Source organism: Paroedura picta, chromosome 11 (assembly GCF_049243985.1).
Source record: "Paroedura picta isolate Pp20150507F chromosome 11, Ppicta_v3.0, whole genome shotgun sequence".
Classification (NCBI taxonomy): domain Eukaryota; kingdom Metazoa; phylum Chordata; class Lepidosauria; order Squamata; family Gekkonidae; genus Paroedura; species Paroedura picta.
The window spans coordinates 41172685-41193118 of NC_135379.1; the positions used below are offsets into that span (position 1 = coordinate 41172685).

Sequence of the window (20434 nt, forward strand, 5' to 3'; positions counted from 1 at the left end):
AGGTCCTTTGTGAAAGATATAAGGAAAAACAAATGTTTGAAGGCCTCAAGGTACAAATACATCTCCTACATGTGTAATTTAGAGTGATCCGGTCCTTGAGCTCAAACTACAATTTTTCTTTATGTACATTTAAAATAAGAAAACAACAGAAGTTTGGAATGTAGCTTTTTTTCATCCATTAGGGCTTGAATATCAATAAGGAAAAAAGATTTTAGTATGCTTCAAGATCCCTGGAGATGAACCCTAAGGAGCATAAAGAGACGAGTCTGAATATGCAAACAGAGTGAAACACTAGGTTGTTTAAGGAATGATTCTGTTTTCATTTATGAAGAGAAACAACTATGTATAGAAAGAGGAGAATAAAAGACCTAACCATCTACCTACCTGTTGTCTGCAGTCATTCTGTTCAACAACTCCTGTTTTGTAAGCAAGCAGGAAAGAAGTGTGCTCTACCCCTTATGTACCCTGCAGATCTCGCAGATTATAACCCATTTAACACCAGGGCAAAGCACATCATGTATTCCATCAACTCAAGGGCAAAGCCAGTGCAGTGTAGGAGTTAGAGTGCTGGTCTTGGGAAATTCCAAAAAGGATCCCCCCCCCCCCCCCCCGGTTTAGGTTTCTCTGCTGGCCTCCAATATATTTTACATAAAAATACATTTTATATATGTAGCACATATGCATACACAACCAAGAGCCTTCAAATGGTAGCGGCATTCTGTACACTTCTGATAAGCAACAAATACTTTCAAACAGAATGAAAAGCATTTTTTCCAGGTTCTCCCACTGAAAAATCCCCAACCAGTTTATTCAATCGACAGCTATTTTAATTAGGCTTCTACAGAATCCTGTCTAGCTCATTAAAAAATAAACAGACCCTTACTTGTTAAATCTTACAGAAATATCCAAATCTTGGGCTATTAACAGTGCTTCTGTACAGACCATGCTACATGAAGACTATTTGTTCATGTACAAAAGACACACAACAATCCCTGCTGTCAGCAATGAATGGCTTCTAATGGGTCTGGATTAAGGCAACTAGCAGTAAAGAAAAGCAGACTAAGGACTGTATATGAAAAAAAAAAGACTGTTTCCTTCAGTCATAGCCTAGACCGGAAATGTCCATGCCAGTGTTACCAGGTAAATTCTGAAATTTAAAGTGAACACAGAACAACAGACATCTAAAAATATCAAGTTAAATGATGTCACAAGTATCTATTACTACCACCATTTGAATTTCTTACATCTTTTGTCCAAGGAGCTCAAGTCCTTCCTTCCTTCCTTCCTTCCTTCCTTCCTTCCTTCCTTCCTTCCTTCCTTCCTTCCTTCCTTCCTTCCTTCCTTCCTTCCTTCCTTCCTTCCTTCCTTCCTTCCTTCCTTCCTTCCTTCCTTCCTTCCTTCCTTCCTTCCTTCAATTTATAACCCACCCCTATCGGCCCAGCTGTCTCGGCGTTGTTCACAACAGTCAATAAAACAACTGAATAACATAACAATTAATTATTAAAAACAGTTAAAACCACCAAATAATTGATGCCATCAGTACCAGTACCAGTTCCCTTTTTGAATCAAGTGGGATGAGCTATCTGACTTTTGTAAGTTGATGTATTCACTTGTCTAAGACTGGCTTCAGCCGTATGCCTGGCGCAAAAGAGCTCCGTCTTGCAGGCCCTGTGGAACTCTTATAGCGCTGCCAGGCCCCTGATGTTCTCAGGGAGCTCATTCCGCCAGGAGGGGGCCAGGGCTGAAAAGTTGAAGCCAATTGGACTTCTCTGGGGCCGGGGGCTGTCAGACGACTTGTGGAAACTAAACAAAGCTCCCTCCAAGGGACGTATTCAGACAAGTGGTCCCTCAGATATGCCAGGCCCAGACCGCATATGGCCTCGACGGTTAAAACAAAAACCTTGAAGCAAACCCAGAACTCTACTGGATTTCTATTTCTCTTCATGAGACAGCTTTGGGAGGTAGTTAGATTGAAAGCTAATGACAAGCCCTCACTCAAACAAAGAGCTTCTTGGCAGAGCAGGCATCTCAGCCCAGGCCTTGTCGGGTCAAGTCTGCTGGCTCTTCAAGCTCCTTTCATGGGCTACCATCTTCCTTCCCTCTGTCTATCCACGTCAAATCCCCAAAACAGACGCGAGATCTATAAGTGCAGAGGAGGAAGAAAGTCATCTTCTCTTCCCTAAACAGCTAACGCTAAAAAGAAGGCTCTGTGAAATGTTTCTCTCTCTCTCCTTCTTTAAAAATAAACACAATTCATGGTAATGTACCCTGTGCATTGTGCCAAAGCAGGGATATGTTTATCATCCAGAAACATTTCAGAAATCCTTCTTGTCTTTACATGAGTAGTACAGAAGAAATGGTGGTATTTTCAGCACACAGCATAGCAGCTGTTTTGCTGGCAATACAAGAGGTTAATAAGCTAAACACACACACGAGAGCTCCAGGGCACGTCTAGCCTTGTGACATCTGTGGTCATCAATAAATACCGTTATAGAACAGCATGTACTTTCCCTAGGTTATAAGAAGAGGACTTCAAAGCGCTAATATTCCACTAATTTCTTTTTTAAAGCACTGGTGTGACAGCCAGCAAAATATCACGAGAGACCTAACGGCTCCACCATTTTTAGAATAGTCAGGATTCTTTCTAACCTCAGAGACCACAAAGTTCTTCTGCTTCCAGATATGTCTGGCTTTGGCTCGCTCTTTTTGATCCAGGAGCTGAGGATCTGGCAGCGTTCCAGAATTCCTGGTTTCAATAAGTTGGGTTGCTAAGTGCCAGAGGCGAACCTGCCACCTCTGCACCCCAGAGAGTGCGTCCGCTAAATTTAATGAAGAATGGCAGGGGAGAGAGAGAGAGAGAAAGAGAGAGAGAGAGGGGTTTTCATTAATGCAAGTTAAGATAACACCGTTTGAGGAATGAACAGTCAGAGAGGATTGCCCACTTGAAATGAGTCAGTTTAAAACATTCAAAGATCTTGGTTTGCTTTATTAATGTTTGGCTACATAACTGAGTAAATAACTCTGATTTAACTCCATCAGCAGCTATGCATTATTATTATTTTTTAAATACTTTCTGTCTCGTGTTTCCGAGGCTGAATGGAGTGTGGTACAAACTCCTCACCCAAGAGACATTCCCCCTTCGGTTTCTGATGACAGAGGGGACAATGCTCTTATCCCTGTTGAAGCACTTACAAAGGGGGTCAAAGAGATGGATTACTTCAGTCTTCAGGGGTGTCCAAACTGTGGCTCTCCAGATGTCCGTGGACTACAATTCCCAAGAGCCCCAAGACCCATGAGTCCATGGACATCATCTGGAGAGCCACAGTTTGGCCACCCCTGTTTCAGGGGATGTGTAACTTGAAGGGGGGTGGAGAGCCAGGTTCTACAGAACTGTGAGTTTATAGTTGCCCTGATAATCAAGCCTGGAATGGCTATGTTTGCAAAGAGATTATTTGTTTCTTAAATGTGACTGAGGCCCAGTTCCATCACTCACTCAGCTGGCTGGCCCTTCACACAGCCACACCCTCATGCGTAGAGGCATGTCTGCAAGGGAGCCAGATTCGTGGTCCAAAGCAAAAGAGGAAAGGGGCTTTTGACAGGGAAAGTTGAAATAACTTTGAGCAATGCTTGTGCCTTTGGAGCAAGCCCTCTGTTCCTCCAAATTCACTTTGTGGCAGGTCTCTTTAGCAGTGAGTTGCATCAAATATTTTATGACTGCTGTGGAAATATTTTGTTCATGTGGGAGCCGTTCTGCAGCTTAAACATAAAATTAAGGAACAGAGGAAGCAGGGGAAGGAAGACTTACTCTTGGTGTCCCATAAGATGTCTTGCTCTGGAGGAGCGGCAAACAGGAGGTAGAGCCGGACGGTATCGATTCCGTACTGCTGGACTAATTCCTCAGGTTCTATGCCGTTAAGCTTCGATTTGCTCATCTTCTCCCAGGTCACATGCAGTTTCTCTTTGGTTTCTGCATGAACAGGCTCAGGACCTAAATATCCACGAAATGCAAAGGAATGACTTACTCTGCGTACCTACAAGGACTTAAGAATTGGCTAAGTTTCACCTTTCTCAAATAAATACATATAAAAAGTACAATATACAATATAAAAAGTACAAAATACAATACCTTTATTGGCATAAAGCAGATTAGGAGGATATACAAAGATAGTCAAGATACATCGGACAGTTTAAGTTTAAAAACTGAGGACAGAAATTTAGCCATAATAAAAGTGACGTCGGCATCCTTATCACTCAGTAAAAATTGGCAAACCAAGTCTCTTGAATTGTTTCTCCATTTTGGTATAAGAGGTATGATATGCCTTCTCTGTTGAGTGAACAAGGGGCAATCCAGTAAGATATGTTGGATGGTGTCAGGAGAACTTGATTCACAGGTGCATAGTCTGTTTTCGAAGGGGATCTTGGCAAATCTCCCTTGTAATACTTTGGATGGAAAGGCATTAAGCCGAGCAAGCGAAAACTCTCTGCGATAGAGGGGATTTGCCAAGTTATGGAAATAAGCCGGCATTATCCCGTGCTTCACTTGGAGAAAATATATAAAAAGTATGTTTTCTCCACAGATCTAAAGAAGAGATGGAAATAAATTGCTCGTGCTTTCCATAGTTTATCTCTCATGTGAAAAAAAAGGGGGGGAGACTATGTAGAGGGAACTACCATCTAGGAAAGAACAAAAATCCTACAGTTGTGAGCCAAGCTCCTTATCGAAAAGGATTAATTTGGGCAGACTGGCAAGGGCAGCTTCGTAAATGACAGATAAACAGCAAGCACAAAAGCGAACAATGACAGTTCTACTTCTCGGGCTTCCAGTTCAATATATGACAAAGGAGAAGGCATACAAGACTTGACTGCAGATTCAACGTCTGGCAGAGACATCTGAAGCTGGTCCACCTCAGCTGGGTGGTGGTTTTCGGGGGAAGGGGCAGGGGGAGGTCAGGGAACCTGACAGGGCCTGCCCAAAGCGTAATGTGCTCTTTGCAAGGTCAGCTGAGGAGGCTGTCTGACTTGTTACTCCTAGTAGCATGGACCAAAGGACAGCAGGTATAGAGGATGCTGCATACCCCTCCTCCTCCTTCTGAACCAGGGCTGTAAAGGCAGACCAGGCAGTATTCTTGGCTGGGGGGAGGTGGGGTTTTTTGGCCTTGGGTCCTTGCCTAGAGAATAACCAGCAAATATTCACTTATACCTATGCCATCCATAATTAAATATTGGAACCTTCGCCCCCCTTGGACATCAGCCCCAAATGCATAATCCCCTTATTCAGATAACACCACAAAACTTGCAGAATTTGGGAACTATCCAACACAGCCACGATAACTTCACTCCTTGTCAAAATGATGGAATCCCTTATGGGATTCAGTTTAAGGAGGCTCCACCTTCAAATAGACTGTAGCTCAGGAGTGGCACAACTGTGGCTCTCCAGATGACCATGGCCTACAATTCCCATGAGTGCCAGCTGGCAGGGGCTCAAGGGAATTGTAGTCCTTGGTCATTTGGAGAGCCACAGTTAGGCCACCCCTGCTGACTACAGACCCTGACCTTCAGAGGTGTTGTGGAGTCCACCCTGCCGGCCTGCAACTGAAATAGGGTGGCAGTGGAAAGTTTTTGTTTATAGTCCTCTTTATAGCCCTGACTCTTGTCTGTTTTTTTCTATGGTACCCCTCTCAGTGGTTGGCCCCCCCAGCTGTATCACATGTTTGCAGCTCAGTGGGTTCCATGTCTGGAAAGGCTGACAACCACGGCTCATGACACTTCATCCAGGCTAATGTACAGCATTACGACACCATTTTCAGCCTGGATCTAACATCTTATTTTAGGAAACCCCATTCCTGTCTTCATTAACTACGAATGTAAGTGCTGAGCCGGTGTATTGGTATTATAGCTGTACTCTGATTCTCTTTATAGTTAGCCAATAGCAAACCACTCTGTTTCAATTTCAGAGATTCAACTACTTTTGCTCCGTTTTAGGTGCCCCAACAAACAATAACCTTTTCCTAAATATCTCCCCCACCCTTGATTTTGTGCTGATCCGATTCCCTCATCAACCTAATTTACCAGTAAAATCAATTTCTTCTTTCTTCAAATACTGTCCTGTTGTTGCAAGCCTGAATGTCCGATTCTTGATAAGTCCTTGAACTAACAGCTCGTGAAAAGGCTCTCTGAGGAAAGAAAGAGAAAGAATTTCGCCGAAAATAGAAACAAGAGTACCTTTTAAGCTTACTGAAGTCCCATCTTGTTTGTGAAAGGACACCAGCCTGACTTTACCAGAACCCACCCCAGTGGACACTTTCTCATCCAGCCTCTTAGAACTTCCAACAGGCCCTGCTAAAATGACACCCTATTAGTTTCTGGCCTGTTTTATTGGAAGTCTCCACCGAAGGTAGAATCGTTAAGGGTTCCTGCTAGAATAATTCTCATGGAGATGCATGCTGATTAAAGGAAGCTAAGCTACACGAAAACACTGGTTATTCCAAGAGCACCAAGCCATTTGTGTTGGGCATCTAGCTAGGACCCAGAATCCAAGACCCAAAGAGGAAACTGACTGTACAAAGAAAGGAAGGCTGCAATCTTATGGATGCTTTCCTAAGAGAACGCTTCACTGAATATCATGGCACTTATTTTCCAATTGACCTACTTGGGGTGGCTCCCAAAGTTCATATCCACTTCCTACATCGTTTTGCCCTGCCTGGGGAAGACGGTGAGATTTAATTTCCTCTGTTCTATTAGGACTCAGGATGTCTATAGATGGTGTGATTGATATTCTACTATGTTCGCCTGCAGATAAATAATTTCTTGTTTGTGCAAGAGAATATACACCTTGTGGCACAGAGTGGTAAGGCAGCAGACATGCAGTCTGAAAGCTCTGCCCATGAGGCTGGGAGTTCGATCCCAGCAGCTGGCTCAAGGTTGACTCAGCCTTCCATCCTTCTGAAGTTGGTAAAATGAGTACCCAGCTTGCTGGGGGGTAAACGGTAATGACTGGGGAAGGCACTGGCAAACCACCCCGTATTGAGTCTGCCATGAAAACGCTAGAGGGCGTCACCCCAAGGGTCAGGCATGACTCGGTGCTTGCACAGGGGATACCTTTACCTTTATGTGAAAGTATCTACACGTGTGAGAGTCCGGACATCTTTTAGCACACCTGATGGCAACATAGTAGTTACGAGTCATGAGTATGGATTTACTGACTCAGACCCAATGGCCTTAGCTGGAGACACATCTGCTCATAACAAATAAAGAAGAGCACAAAATCTGAGGGTTCCACATTTTTACAGTCTTATGTGCAAAGATCCAAATGCACGCAACCAATGTTCCTGTTTCACACGCACATAAACAGCTGGACTAGCTTTGTATAACACGGTATACGTTCTCATTAAATTTATAGCCACTGAAAACGTTATGTCCAATGGAGCAATAAGGATTTCCATCCTCATATTAGGGTTACCCAGTTAAGGCTGAAGAACATTAATGCTGCACTCTTAGCGCGGAAGCTACGTGGCTCCTTTCTGTGTTGCCAGGATAACATGAGAAGCCCACGAGTATGAGCACAGTATGAGCACAGAGACTTTGTGCTTTTATTCCTCTTCTAAAACAGGGAAATGGGGCTCCTCCCATGTGAGCAGGACTTCTCAAACCACTCAGGCAGAGTAGGGAGGAGCCGTGTGTACAGCTCCCACACCAATGAATGCTTTCAGCAGGGAGTCAATTAGAGGACTAGTCTAGGAATGGAGATCCAAGTTCAAATCCCTACTCATGGCCATTTGGTCAGGGGTGGCCAAATGGTGACTCTCCAGATGTCCACGGACCACAATTCCCATGTGCCCCTGCCTGTGGAGAGCCACTGTTTGGCCACCCCCACCCTCAGGTGATCTTTCTCAGTCTAACCTACCTCACAGGGTGGATGTTGCAGGAGTAAAATGAAAGAAGGGAGCTACTTTGGGCTGCCATTGGTGAGAAATATGAAGCCTCAGAATTGAAACAGACAAAACACATTCTATGTGCTCATTTTCACAATCCACAGGACTCTGTGTCCTGCTACAAGTGACAGAAATAAAGAAGAAAAGCAAAGACAGGCCATGATATAACACATCCCTTTAAAGTCCGTTCACAAAATTTACAAAGAAGACAGAGAGTAGGGGGAAAATGATTTAAACAATTCCACCATGTGCAAAAGCTGTTTTCTGACTAAAAAGGGCTTGCTTGAAACCACCAACACTCTCTACGGGTAAATGTGGGGTAGATGAAAACACTTTGGTATATTTCCAAGCCAGAAGTAATTTTTCGGGGAACGTTTATTTTTGATGACATGGTGTTGATTTGCGTACACTCCCTTGTTGATAACAAACTGTGCTTGTTTGCAAGCACAAAAATACAAGAGACCTTACCATGTATGGAAGTAAAATACACACACAAACACGCACGCTCTGAGAATTAAAAATGTCAGAAGAGCCTGCCTAAAACTGCCCAAGGAAGCGACTTTCTACCACATTCCTCCAGTTCCTCTGTTTATAAAGAGGTCCTAACAGTATTGCAGTAATAGCTCCCTCTCATGGCCATATTGCCCCTCTCAAACGACATACTAAAAAGACAGGCTGAATCACACCCAGGAACAAGCAAGGAGCAAACAAAGAGTCCAATCTCCATAATTCCTGGCTACCAATGGAAGCTACTAGGGTTGCGCGATCCGGAGTGATTTGGCTGCTTCGACGATCACTGACACCAGAGGCGACCAGTGCTGCGGTGCGGAGGGGCGGTGCCTCTGTGTCGGGCACTGGTGATCACCAAAGTGCCTGAACCGCGCCACCCTAGAAGCTACTTCCTTTCCATCACAGGGTGCTAGCCTTGATCCAGAATTAAAATGAATGAACTGGGAGGGGTGGGTCCCAGTGAAGAAATATAGAATAATACAGATGCACTGTAAACCAATATGGCAATTAAAAATATCCAAATTGGACTTGTATGGAATCATCTCTCTTCAGTTTCAGTTATTCTTTAATTCTTATTTCATATATGTCCCAACGTGTTTCGTGCACTGATCCAGAATTGACACTGTATAAAAGTAATGATAAGGAAAGCAGGGCACAGCCACCCTGTTCTTACATCCTAATTTCTTTCGTCAGCACAAGCAGAGTTTTGGTGTTCCTAAATAACAGCGCAGGAACAGAAAGAGGCAATGTGCTGCCATTAAACTGTAAGCCCCAGGAGCCAGAGGTGGTCTTGTGTGCTCCCTGCCCTTTGAAAAGGTTATGTTTATAATCCTTTCCAATATTAAAAAAAAAATCTAATAGTCATTCAAGCCCTGCTGTTCAGACAGGGTACAGGGAGAGCCATGGGCACGGCTTAATAGGCGCTTCTGATCATTGCACATGGTTGCCAACCTCCAGGTGACGCCTGCAGACTGCCCAGAATTACAATTGATTTCTAGATTATGGAGACCAGTTATCTGGAGGCAACGGCAGCTTTGAAAGCTAGACAATAACATCTTCCTCCCTTCCCCAATGTCTCCAGGAATTTCTCAATCCAGAGCCGGTAAACCTAAGGCATTACACCACAACAAACAAGTATTTTAGAATGTGCTAGCCTCTTGTGGCGCAGGGTGGTAAGGCAGCCGACATGCTGTCTGAAGCTCAGACCATGAGGCGGGGAGTTCGATCCCAGCAGCCGGCTCAAGGTTGACTCAGCCTTCCATCCTTCTGAGGTGGGTAAAATGAGTACCCAGCTTGCTGGGGGGTAAACGGTAATGACTGGGGAAGGCACTGGCAAACCACCCCGTATTGAGTCTGCCATGAAAACACTAGAGGGCATCACCCCAAGGGTCAGACATGACTCGGTGCTTGCACAGGGGATACCTTTACCTTTATCTGTGTTTAGGGGAAGTAGTTCGGGGCTCTTATCAGCGGTAAGAACTGAATGCATGACTGAAACCTGAAAAATGAGCCGGACCATTGTTTGAATGAACACATACGGCGGTATCACTGCAACTGTACGATACCGCCCCCGCTCCTCTTTAATGTTTGTACACAAAGCCAGTACCGAAAGACACTGCTGGAGAAGGTGCCCATGCGCCTGCTTTCCAACTAAAGAGTTTTAATTAAAACCCGAAAGGGTCAAGCAGGCGTTTGAAGACTGAGGCTTGGGAAAGTTTCACCGGAACCAAATATCACTTACTTGTGCTTCGTCAGCTTTTGATCGTGGCAAAAATGACTGAAGAATCGGGCAAAGTACAAATGCATAACGGCATGCTCCTTCCCGCCGATGTACAGGTCCACAGGCATCCAGTAGTCTGCCAGCTCCTTATGAAAAGGCCTGCAAAAGGACGACAACAAAACCCGGTGCCAGGAACGTTTGCGGAAACCGTCCCAACCCTCGAGAATCCATTCAGATTGGCTTGCGGGGAAGCTCTGTCTGGGATGCTGCCATTAGAGGGCAACACGACATTACTGTTCTTACATCAAAGCACATGCAGAGCTCCCTGGAGGCTGCTATCATTCGAACTTCAAAACGTAACGCCTTGTTATAAAAATCAAATATTCACACTGCTTGCAGACATTTGTACAAAGGCAAAAGGGTATCAGACATATACTGGAGAAGGGGAAGGCCTTCTGTACAGGTCATGCACTGCCTCTGTAGCTCAATCCTGTGCAGAGTTACTCTAGAGCAGGGGTAGCCAACCTGTGGTCCTCCAGATGTTCACGGACTACAATTCCCATGAGCCCCTGCCAGCAAACGCTGGCAGGGGCTCGTGGGAATTGTAGTCCGTGAACATCTGGAGGACCACAGGTTGACTACCCCTGCTCTAGACTAAACCCACTGGTTGCAATAAGTTTAGACAGGAGTAACTGCACAAGGCAGAACCAGTATGCCTGGAGTAGCTATACGGAGGAGAATTTTCCCGGCAAGTGAAATTTTATTCGGTGAATTCACATAACAGCGAATTAAACCATCAGATTGCAGGCAAGGTAAGGGAATAAAAAACAATGTTAGGAAAAGTTCAATTAACGACTGTAAGGACATTTTTAAAAGATTGATAACCCGCCTTTTGTCCATCATAGTATTCAAGGCAGGATACATAGGATTTCCCATCTCCCTTGCACAGATGTGCCTCTGCACAGCTTTAGCAAAGTGGCTGGATTGTGTGCCCATTCACTGAAGCCCCAGGCAAAAGAAGAGGGAGAGCCCAAATAACCTCAAGTTGATTCAACTGGGGTGGGGTGGGGGGTTCACAACACCGGGACCAGATTCAACTATACAGATGTGTCTGGCTTTTTGAAAAACAGCTGCAGGTACGACCAAAGCAGCTTTGTGTGCGCGTGTGTATTGTAAGGAGCTTCCGGTGAGAGTCACCGGAGACCACTTGTTTATTTTTTGAAGCAGCTGATGTTGGTCGCCTGGAATGGTTTCCCCCTCTTGTTTGGAAAACGCAGAGCTCAATTAATTTGTTATCCAGCTGTTGGCCATTAGGAGAGAGTGAGTTTTTTGCCTCTCCTCTTTTCTTCTGTGGTTTGTGCTATATTGATTTATTTGTTTGGTTTGTTGTCGTTTTATTTTTTATCCTGGGTTTGTACTTCTATGGTACAAATGTATTAATATTTTCAGTTCCATTTTAGTTGTTTTCCCTAGCTAGCTATTTAGCCTTACCTCAACTGCTTTGTTATCGGTATCTCTGAGCTATAATGGTTGAGTTTTAGCATCAGTTTTAATTATAGAGCTATTTTAGCTATTGCATCAGTATTTTATTATTATATTATTATATTTTAATGTATGTATTTTATATTCTACTTCTCATTATTCTAATCTACTGGGTGGGATTAATGCAGGGGGCTCATTAGAACCATATTTTAATTTAATAGCAGCCTGTAGGCTAGTCCTTTAGTTCCAGATAATGCTAGTTTTCCATCTCAAGAGTCTTTGCAGTTTATGCAAACTCATGGTAAACTTAGACCTTTGCACTAGAGGCAAACTACAGGGAAGAAGGCTGAAGAACCAAGAACCCACCCTAAGGCAATTTACCTTAAGACCTTGATCTCTATTTGTGGTAATGCCTGAGAATGTTTAGACATTATAATGGATTTGACAGATTTATTTCAACCTATATATACATCTGACATCTGATTATTTGGCTAAAAGGTCTTTTGGTCTACCTGGGAAACTTGTGGTTTGATGCAGACTGTAGAGCAGTTGTGCCCAACCCCCGGTCCGGAGACCGGTATCGGTCCGTAGATCAGTTGGTACCAGGCTGTGGCTCCTCCCCGGCTGCTGCCTTGGGGGCTGCCCTGCCATTCTGCCACCGGCTCACCTTTGGTGCTCTCCGGCGGCTGCCATGGCTGGGGCTCCCCCTTGGTGTGACACTGCATAGCTGCTGCTGGCAAGCATCCCCCAGTGGGTGGTGGGAACTTAGGGGCACCAGTGGGAAAGCAAGCGGAGAAGGGGCTCAGGCGGCGGCGATGTCCCTCAGCAAAAGACTACCCCCCCCCCTCAGCCTCAGTAAAATTGTCAAGCATTGACCGGTCCCCGGTGATAAGAAGGTTGGGGACCACTGCTGTAAAGCACTCAAGCACGCAATATGTTATATGCACTACCAGCTACGGTAACTACCCATTCTTAAGCAGGAATATAGAACCTGATGTTAAACTTTAAAAGACGGCCCTATGGGTGGAGAAGGACCGTTGAATTTGGGAAGGTAAGAAGAAAGACAGTAAACATTTTTTTTGAGTGCTACAGCAGAAAAATGTAACTCTAGGCCGCTGGTTTCACATATTTCTATCAATTGTTGGAAGGACCATTTTATAACTCTATTTTCAGATCCATCCCTGGCTGACTTAAATGTTCAGCTAGCTTTATCTTCTGTCACCAATGTGTGACCATCCGGTTACAGTAGAAGAACTTAAAACTTTAAGAGGACACCGTGGGCCCCTCCTCCTTAATTTCCCCCCATAATCCTCATCTGAGCAGCATTCTCTTCTTGGGGCATTGGCAGCAGGGTGGGGGGAGTGGGGGTGGGGGTAGGGATTAAGTGGGGGAGGGGTGTGGATGGGAGGGTTTGATTGTTTTATCGTATTATGTTCTGTTGTTTTAACCTCTGTATTTCAAATTTTATGTGAACCACCCCGAACTGGCTGGCCGGGAGCAGCGACTATCTCAACCTACGAACCGATCGATAAATAAAACATAATAAGTTAGATCAGGGGTAGTCAAACTGCGGCCCTCCAGATGTCCGTGGACTACAATTCCCAGGAGCCCCTGCCAGCGAATGCTGGCAGGGGCTCCTGGGAATTGTAGTCCACGGACATCTGGAGGGCCGCAGTTTGACTACCCCTGAGTTAGATAAAGCTCCTGGTCTTGATATGGTCCCCCCAGAACTATTTAAATCAAACCCAGCTCATGACACTATATTCCTACAGTGCTGATAGCATTTTACTACTGACTTTTCAGAAGGAGCTTCAGTTTTTTGTGTTTTTTCACTTCTGTGGAACTGTATCCATCGTCAAAACTTAAGGGGAAAAATAAATCATGTATTGCTCTCAAAACACTGATAACACTTGGTCATGTGGATGCAGTTTGTCACCACAACTACAATTTGTCCTAAAATTAGCTCTCCTTTGATCAAGGAGAAGCTCTGGACCAAACTATGCATTCTGTACCACAGCCGCAACCTCATTAAGTTAGGCAACTTAAACCAGCCAATAGGTGAACACTTCCATTCTGATGCCATGAGAAGCAGCAATTAAACTCCAACACAGCTTGTGAGGGTCCTTGCACATGCCCCTCACTCTTCACTCTCACTCTTCTTCTTGGGTATTGAGCAGGCTATCTCAACCAGGGTTTCGTGAAACCCTGGGGTTTCTTGATGCCTCTGGGAGGGTTTCTTGAATGAGTGGGAGTTAATTTTTATATATTTTTTGTTAAACCATATGTGGGCATGTTGGCCTGCTACTCTTCCCAAAATGGCCAATGTTGAGCATGGAGGAGGTGGGGAGAGGTCCCAGATGGGCGTGGATACAGTTATGCTTCCCAATCATATTCTGCACAATTGCACCACTTCTGGGATTTCTCAAAGACTGAAGAATGTTTCAGGGGTTTTTCAATGGCAAAAGAGTTGAGAAAGGCTGGTGTAGGGCAGGGGTAGTCAACCTATGGTCCTCCAGATGTTCATGGACTACAATTCCCACGAACATCTGGAGGACCACAGGTTGACTACCAATGGTGTAGGTCAGGGGTAGTCAAACTGCGGCCCTCCAGATGTCCATGGACTACAATTCCCATGAGCTCCTGCCAGCATTTGCTGGCAGGGGCTCATGGGAATTGTAGTCCATGGACATCTGGAGGGCCACAGTTTGACTACCCCTGGTGTAGGGTATGGAGCCTGACTCTATCACATTCCAGTTCATTATCATGTCTAAATGTAGGCACCTCAATGAACTTGAGTCTTTCTACTCCACACAACCTGGCATTCTAAACTGGGGATTTAGCACACACACTCCTGGGGGGACGGGAAACGGGACAGGGGGTGACAAAGTCCAATTTGCCAAAGTTACCTGCCACTGAAACGTCAAGAAACCAAGAAGTTTTCCAATAAGCTTTGCACACTAGAAGAGGAAGGAGGTGGGAAGAACAAGGGTCATGTGAGAGCACAGACAACAAACAATAGTCATGCTTGATTGGAGTTTAATTGCAGGAAGCTTGTTGTGAAGGCTGAATGAAGACTTAAATGATCCGGGGCCGGGGAACAATGACAAAATCCCAATACGAACCCCACACGGACCTCTTTCCACGCCATTCGGCATGGAAAAAGATTATTCTGAGCAAAGCTTTGTCTCTTTGTCCAACCTGAGCTATGATAAAAAAAAGAGGATGACATTAATAATATTAACAAAGAGGGGTGCATTTTTGCATGGAGCACACCTGAATGACTCACCTGTCCGAGTTATGAGGATCGGTGTACCTTAAATAATACCAAGCGGAATCCACAAACGTATCCATGGTGTCTGTCTCCCTCTTTGCAGGCCCCTCACACCTATGGAATGCATATTAGCATCATTAGAGTCCTACGGAGAGAAAAACTCAACACTGGTCTGTTCCTTGAGAACCAATTTGCACATTACAAGAGGTGAGAAGCACAGATCTCTTACTCATGCTTCTGCAAGCCTCACTTCTAACCAAACACCTAATGCGGAGCTCCAGAAACCTCATCAGAGGTGGGAGCTTCAAGACCTCGCTTGGCTCCTCGCGTCAGAAGCAAAGCAATCAGAAGTGTTATTCGCTCAGGAATTCCCGTTTCCACAAACAGGCAAAATCCGTTCTGAGCTCTCTGGAAATGTTCAGGAGCCAGCCACGGATTAATGCACATTGATTACGAACAACAACAAGAACAAAGCATCTTTCCGAGGTGGCTTCAGTTGTTCACAACAGTTTTTTTTGAACAGCTGTGAAATGTCAGTTTCCCAGGAACTACAGTCGGCTTCCTTCTGCCGGCATTCCAGTGAATGTTCAACAATCTGTTCCTTGTGGAATGAACTGAAGAAGGGAGTATTGCTGCTGCTGTAGCTGAGTAGCATGGAAGACTGAAACCCACAGGCTGCCCAGCAAAGACAGACTGTATCTAGCAGAAAAGAACACTGTTGTTGTTTAGATTTATTCCTCACCTCTCCCCGGAGGCCCGAGGTGAGTTACAGACATATATATACACACACAATACCTTTATTGGCATAAAGCAGATTAGCAAAATGGACAGAGATAGTCAGGATACATCAAGCAGTTTAAGTTTAAAAACTGAAGACAAAAATTCAGCCGTAATAAAGGTGACATTGGCATGAGTTACAGACATATAAAACCCCAATAAAACCCTACAATAAAACATATAAAACATATCATACATAAATCCCCAGACAATAGAACAAGATGTGGTAAAAACTCAGTTCATATCTACTCTACCCCTTGGTAGCCCACTATCGAGGGGGAGGGAGGGCAGAGGGTACCAGATGGAGTATGCTGCTGCCGCTGTAAGGGGGGCCAGGTCTTCCATGTGGCCCAGCCTCACCCCACGACCTGGTGGAAGAGCTCTGTTTTGCAGGCCCTGCGGAACACTGAAAACTCCCGCAAAGCCTGGAAACCATTTATATCATTTATTTAGATCCGTCAGCTACCAACCTATTCACTTTTAGGTATCATCCAGGTGCCTAACTAGTTCAGCGCAGCTGGAGATCACAAGACACCACAGTCACTTATGGTGACGAGGAAAGCAAACAGATGATACAACCAAGCCTATGAAGTATGAATAATTCAGACGCTGGTTATATTGCTTGCCTCTAGGGCTCTCAGACACATGCATAACTTAAGTCAGTCCTGGGAGTCATTTTTTCCCCCTCCTTGGGGACAGTGCAAAATGAGCGAACACACAGGCTTCTAAATAAGGACGGCCTGAGCACGTGGCGGGTTCTTTTCTGTTAATAACATTTATTAACTTCCCAGTCGCTGTTTGTCCTTTCCATCATCCTGCCCCCGAGGAAGGCCTTTATCTGCCCCCTAGGGCAATTCTGGTAGTCATTTCATGCCTAGAGTATTCAGCATATGCAGTAGTTCTCTCTCATTTATCTAGCAGCCTCGGTCTCGATGGCTGTGTTGGAATTAGGATTGTGCATGGCGGTGGCCGAAGCGGCCATTTGGCCTGGAACGGCTGCCTTGGACACCCCTGCACACAACCCTAGTTGGAATAAGAGCAGCGGCTGGTCAAGCACTCTCACCAAGTGGGTGTTTTATGATTTCATAACATGCTGTAGAAGTGATATACTTATTTAAATGGAGAATGGGCCACAGAGAGATACCATTATTCCAGCCAAGGTGTCTACATATAGGGTGTTTAAAGTTTGCCAAAGTTGAAAGTTTGCCAAAGTAGACCCTTGGGCCTGGAAATCTCTTTCACCATATCTCATGCCTATATGGGGTTGATTGTAATTATTCAAACCTGGGGACTACATTTAGACCGCCGCAAAAACTTTCTAGGACTGTACCATGTGGTAGGAACCATGACTCTGAAAAATTAACTGTATTTTAAAAATTACCTATACATAGAGAACAACTTTGTCAGTGTTATATATAACAAATTTACAAGGATAGCCATTTATGTTTTTTTTTTATTGTGCCTTGCTATCTATTGGCCTGGTTGTGATCATAAGGTCAGATTTCTATCTTTAACATGTTTTTAGAGACCACTGAGAAAGGTTTTGTTTTTGAAAGTCCATATGGAAAAAGTTAAATCTAGTAACTTTCCCCTGAAACAGGCAGTGGTTAATCAATGTGACCTCCCCCCTAGCTGCATTCTGAATTGGTACAGTTCTAGGAAGGTGGTAACACACAGTTCTTCTGAATGTTCACAGTAGAATTCAACGGTAAGGAGAAAAGATGTTCTAAATAACTGTTATTAGCTTAAATGTCTCATGGTAACAGGCTGTTACTAAAACCCATTTCCAAGGCTAAGCTTAGGTTTAACTGGGGGTAAGATCATATTTCAGAACCATCAGTGATATGTCTTTGCACCAGCCATCCTTTTAACCAAGATCAACTTTTGCTGGCTTTTCAAAGAGAAAAAATATAGACTGAATTTTCTTTTGTTGAAATCTGACAGTGAATGAGTTTCCTCTTGATCTCAAATGCCTTTTGCAACAAGATCAAGTCCTCATGAGTCACAATGCTGAGGCAACTCATTACTCCTCCCCCCCCCCCAAGGAAAAAAAACCCAAAACACTCTTCGGTTGCCTTTGAAGGTCCAGAGAAAGTGACAGGTTTACTGCTTCTGATTTTTGATGTGTGAATAGCTTGAGATCACTTACGGCCCCAACCGGGCAGCCTAACAATACAGAATTCATCATGTCAAATCTGCCGAGAGCAATGTTCCATTATATGCGAGATGAGAAAAGAGCCTCCCAAGGATACGGGGAAATTCTGGCTCTTTCCACCCACACATGCCCACCATCCACTGAGCCCTAGGCAACACAGATCGAGTTTTCGTAACGAGTACCTAATTCTGTAAATCTGGATTTAGAATCAACAACAATCAAGCAAACAGAAGGCTGAGATATGATGGGAACAGCATTCTAATAACTGCCCATCACCTTGGCCAAAGTACCGCCCGAAGTACATCTTCACAAATTACAGTTCCGCCCCTTGGAGATAATTTTTTATTATGTAGACAGGCAATTCCCCAACACTTGAATTTGCAGTAAAATAAACCAGAAAGGATTGGGTACATATTTTTCATACACACTGGACAAAAGTAATATGTGAAAGTAGTATTGCCCTGGATTCATACCAATAAATGAATAACAGTCCTTGTTGCCTTAGCAAAAGCAAGTAAAATGAGCGAAAGGGAAGGGTGCACTCACCTTGGGCATGAGCAGTTTATCCAGCAGGAAGCAGAACTCAAAGGTGAGCCACCCTTTCCTGTCAAGGATGTTATGTTGGGCAACCTCACAGGTAGATCCTCATAAGGCACTGGGACAGGACCGCAGCGCTGGCAGTGAATTATGGGGATTGGCGTCCCCCAATAACGCTGCCGTGATAACAGCCAATCTTTTAATTTACTGCTCGTTAGATGTCCTCCTATTCCTTTATTTCTGGCTTCCTGGGTAATGGCACTGACAGCTTCTTGTCTGCTCATACCTGTGAACTGACAGGGACAGCCATTTTTGTTCCCAGTTAGTCAAGCTGCCGAGGGAAGCAGGGTCATCTTGCTATGCGTGGCAAATAGTTCACCAAAGACAGATCAAAACAATGGAATTCTATACGTGGAACCCATGGATTTTCAGAGATTTCCTCTTACTGTTCTCTTTTCAAAGCCTACAGTAGATAGTTTTTAGGTTTAAAAAATCAGGTGAGTCTTCTTTCCTAGGACGTTAATACAACATTTCAGGGGCCAAAGAGGAATAAAAAAGCCCATTTTCTACAATTTCTTCCCCCATATTACTTCAAATATAATCTGCCATGTATGAAATGGATATATGCTATGCAGTCCTACATTTTAAAAAGAGTGGAATCCAGAGATCAGAGAGCACTGAGGGGAAAGAGCTTTCCAGGCCCTTTTCTACTCCTGTCATTCCAAAAAGTCATTTCCGAAGAATGGGGGACCTTCTGAAGGAGAATTTGATGCGGCGTAAGGAGCTGCAATGGAACCTGGAAAACCAGCAACACTTCTATGCCCTGAACATGGCATCTCTCCATACAACGTCACAGAACCCTCCTGATTACAACCTGAAAGCTTTTAGCAAACATTTCTTCAATTCACGACTTGGGAAATATCTGGTAGGCTCAATGTGGGAAGTTTTTATGGCCACTAATGTTACCACGAGCTGGATCCAGCCAGCTTTTTAAGTTACTCTCATGCAGTTCCCTGACATACTATAGCTGCCATCCTGAGTCGCTTTGATATATGCATGACACCAACTAACATTAGGATATTTAGGAGGACTCTGATTCATAGGGTCACCATAAGTCAGAAGTGACTTGTTGATACTTGAGAGAGAGAGAGAGAGAGAGAGAGAGAGAGAGAGAGAGAGAACTAACTCCTTTCCTTTTTCACCAGCAGAAAAGCTGGTAGGACCCGACACTCTTCCCTATTCTAAAACACTCCATACATTAAGGAGAGTTAACGTTAAGACGCTACTCTATGCAGATGTGGCCTTTGAAAAGAAATGTCATGCTTTGCATTTATTTATTATAGCTCATCTTTCAAATCACACAGTTGCTTTCATTCTTTTTTGTTTTAGTTTAGAAGTTGGTCCCAGGCTGCTTTGAGAAGTGTGCGTGTGGGGGGGGGGGATGAAATGGAAACCAACCAACCTTGCCTGAGTTCACCAGCCTCTCCGAACCATCTGGCAAAGCTTCAAGGACGTTTTCAGAAGCCAGACCTAAACTTTGAGCAACTTTGGCATCATCTGGCCTAATACAAGGAACTCCTAGGGAGGCGAAGAAAATAGTAAAGATGACTTCACTTTCTAGTTTTCAAATAAAGATGCTTTCAAGCAGGCTTTCTAATTCATAATGTCGTACACAATATAAGGCTACTTTTACACTTTACAAAGCAACTGCGGTTTGTTCCTTCAGTGAACAAATAGCAAATCCTGTAATTCCCTCACACAAAGAACCATGATTCCAGTCTGCCTGTTTTAATTGAACTCCGATTCAATGTAATTTAATCTTGATTTACAACGTCCTGAGAAAGCATGAAAGTTGTCCAGGAACTCAAATCAGACACTGCAACAATTGAGGACTCTCTGAAACCAGAAAAACCTTTGATCATAGCTCCATGACAATGGAAATATTTAACCAAAGAATATGAAGCTTTTCTTTTTTTAATCTCATGAACAAACTGGCCACAGCCTCTGATGTACAGCATCCGCTTTGCTGCCTTATGTTCCTCTGCTCTTTT

The 20434-nt window shown here is 44.2% G+C and overlaps 1 protein-coding gene across 5 annotated transcripts in view; it reads right to left on the reverse strand.

Annotated features, from left to right (window-relative positions):
• LARS2 (leucyl-tRNA synthetase 2, mitochondrial) overlaps nucleotides 1-20434 on the reverse strand; it is a 66393-nt gene that overhangs the window by 14754 nt on the left and 31205 nt on the right. For all 5 annotated transcript variants that reach the window (XM_077304729.1, XM_077304728.1, XM_077304730.1 and 2 more), the window contains 7 exons: nucleotides 19846-19961; nucleotides 18393-18676; nucleotides 14930-15028; nucleotides 10183-10320; nucleotides 6070-6173; nucleotides 3806-3988; nucleotides 2650-2819 (listed from right to left, as the gene is read on the reverse strand). In XM_077304729.1, coding sequence (XP_077160844.1) covers nucleotides 2650-2819; nucleotides 3806-3988; nucleotides 6070-6173; nucleotides 10183-10320; nucleotides 14930-15028; nucleotides 18393-18676; nucleotides 19846-19961 — 1094 coding nt within the window. The remainder of the gene's footprint in view (nucleotides 1-2649; nucleotides 2820-3805; nucleotides 3989-6069; nucleotides 6174-10182; nucleotides 10321-14929; nucleotides 15029-18392; nucleotides 18677-19845; nucleotides 19962-20434) is intronic.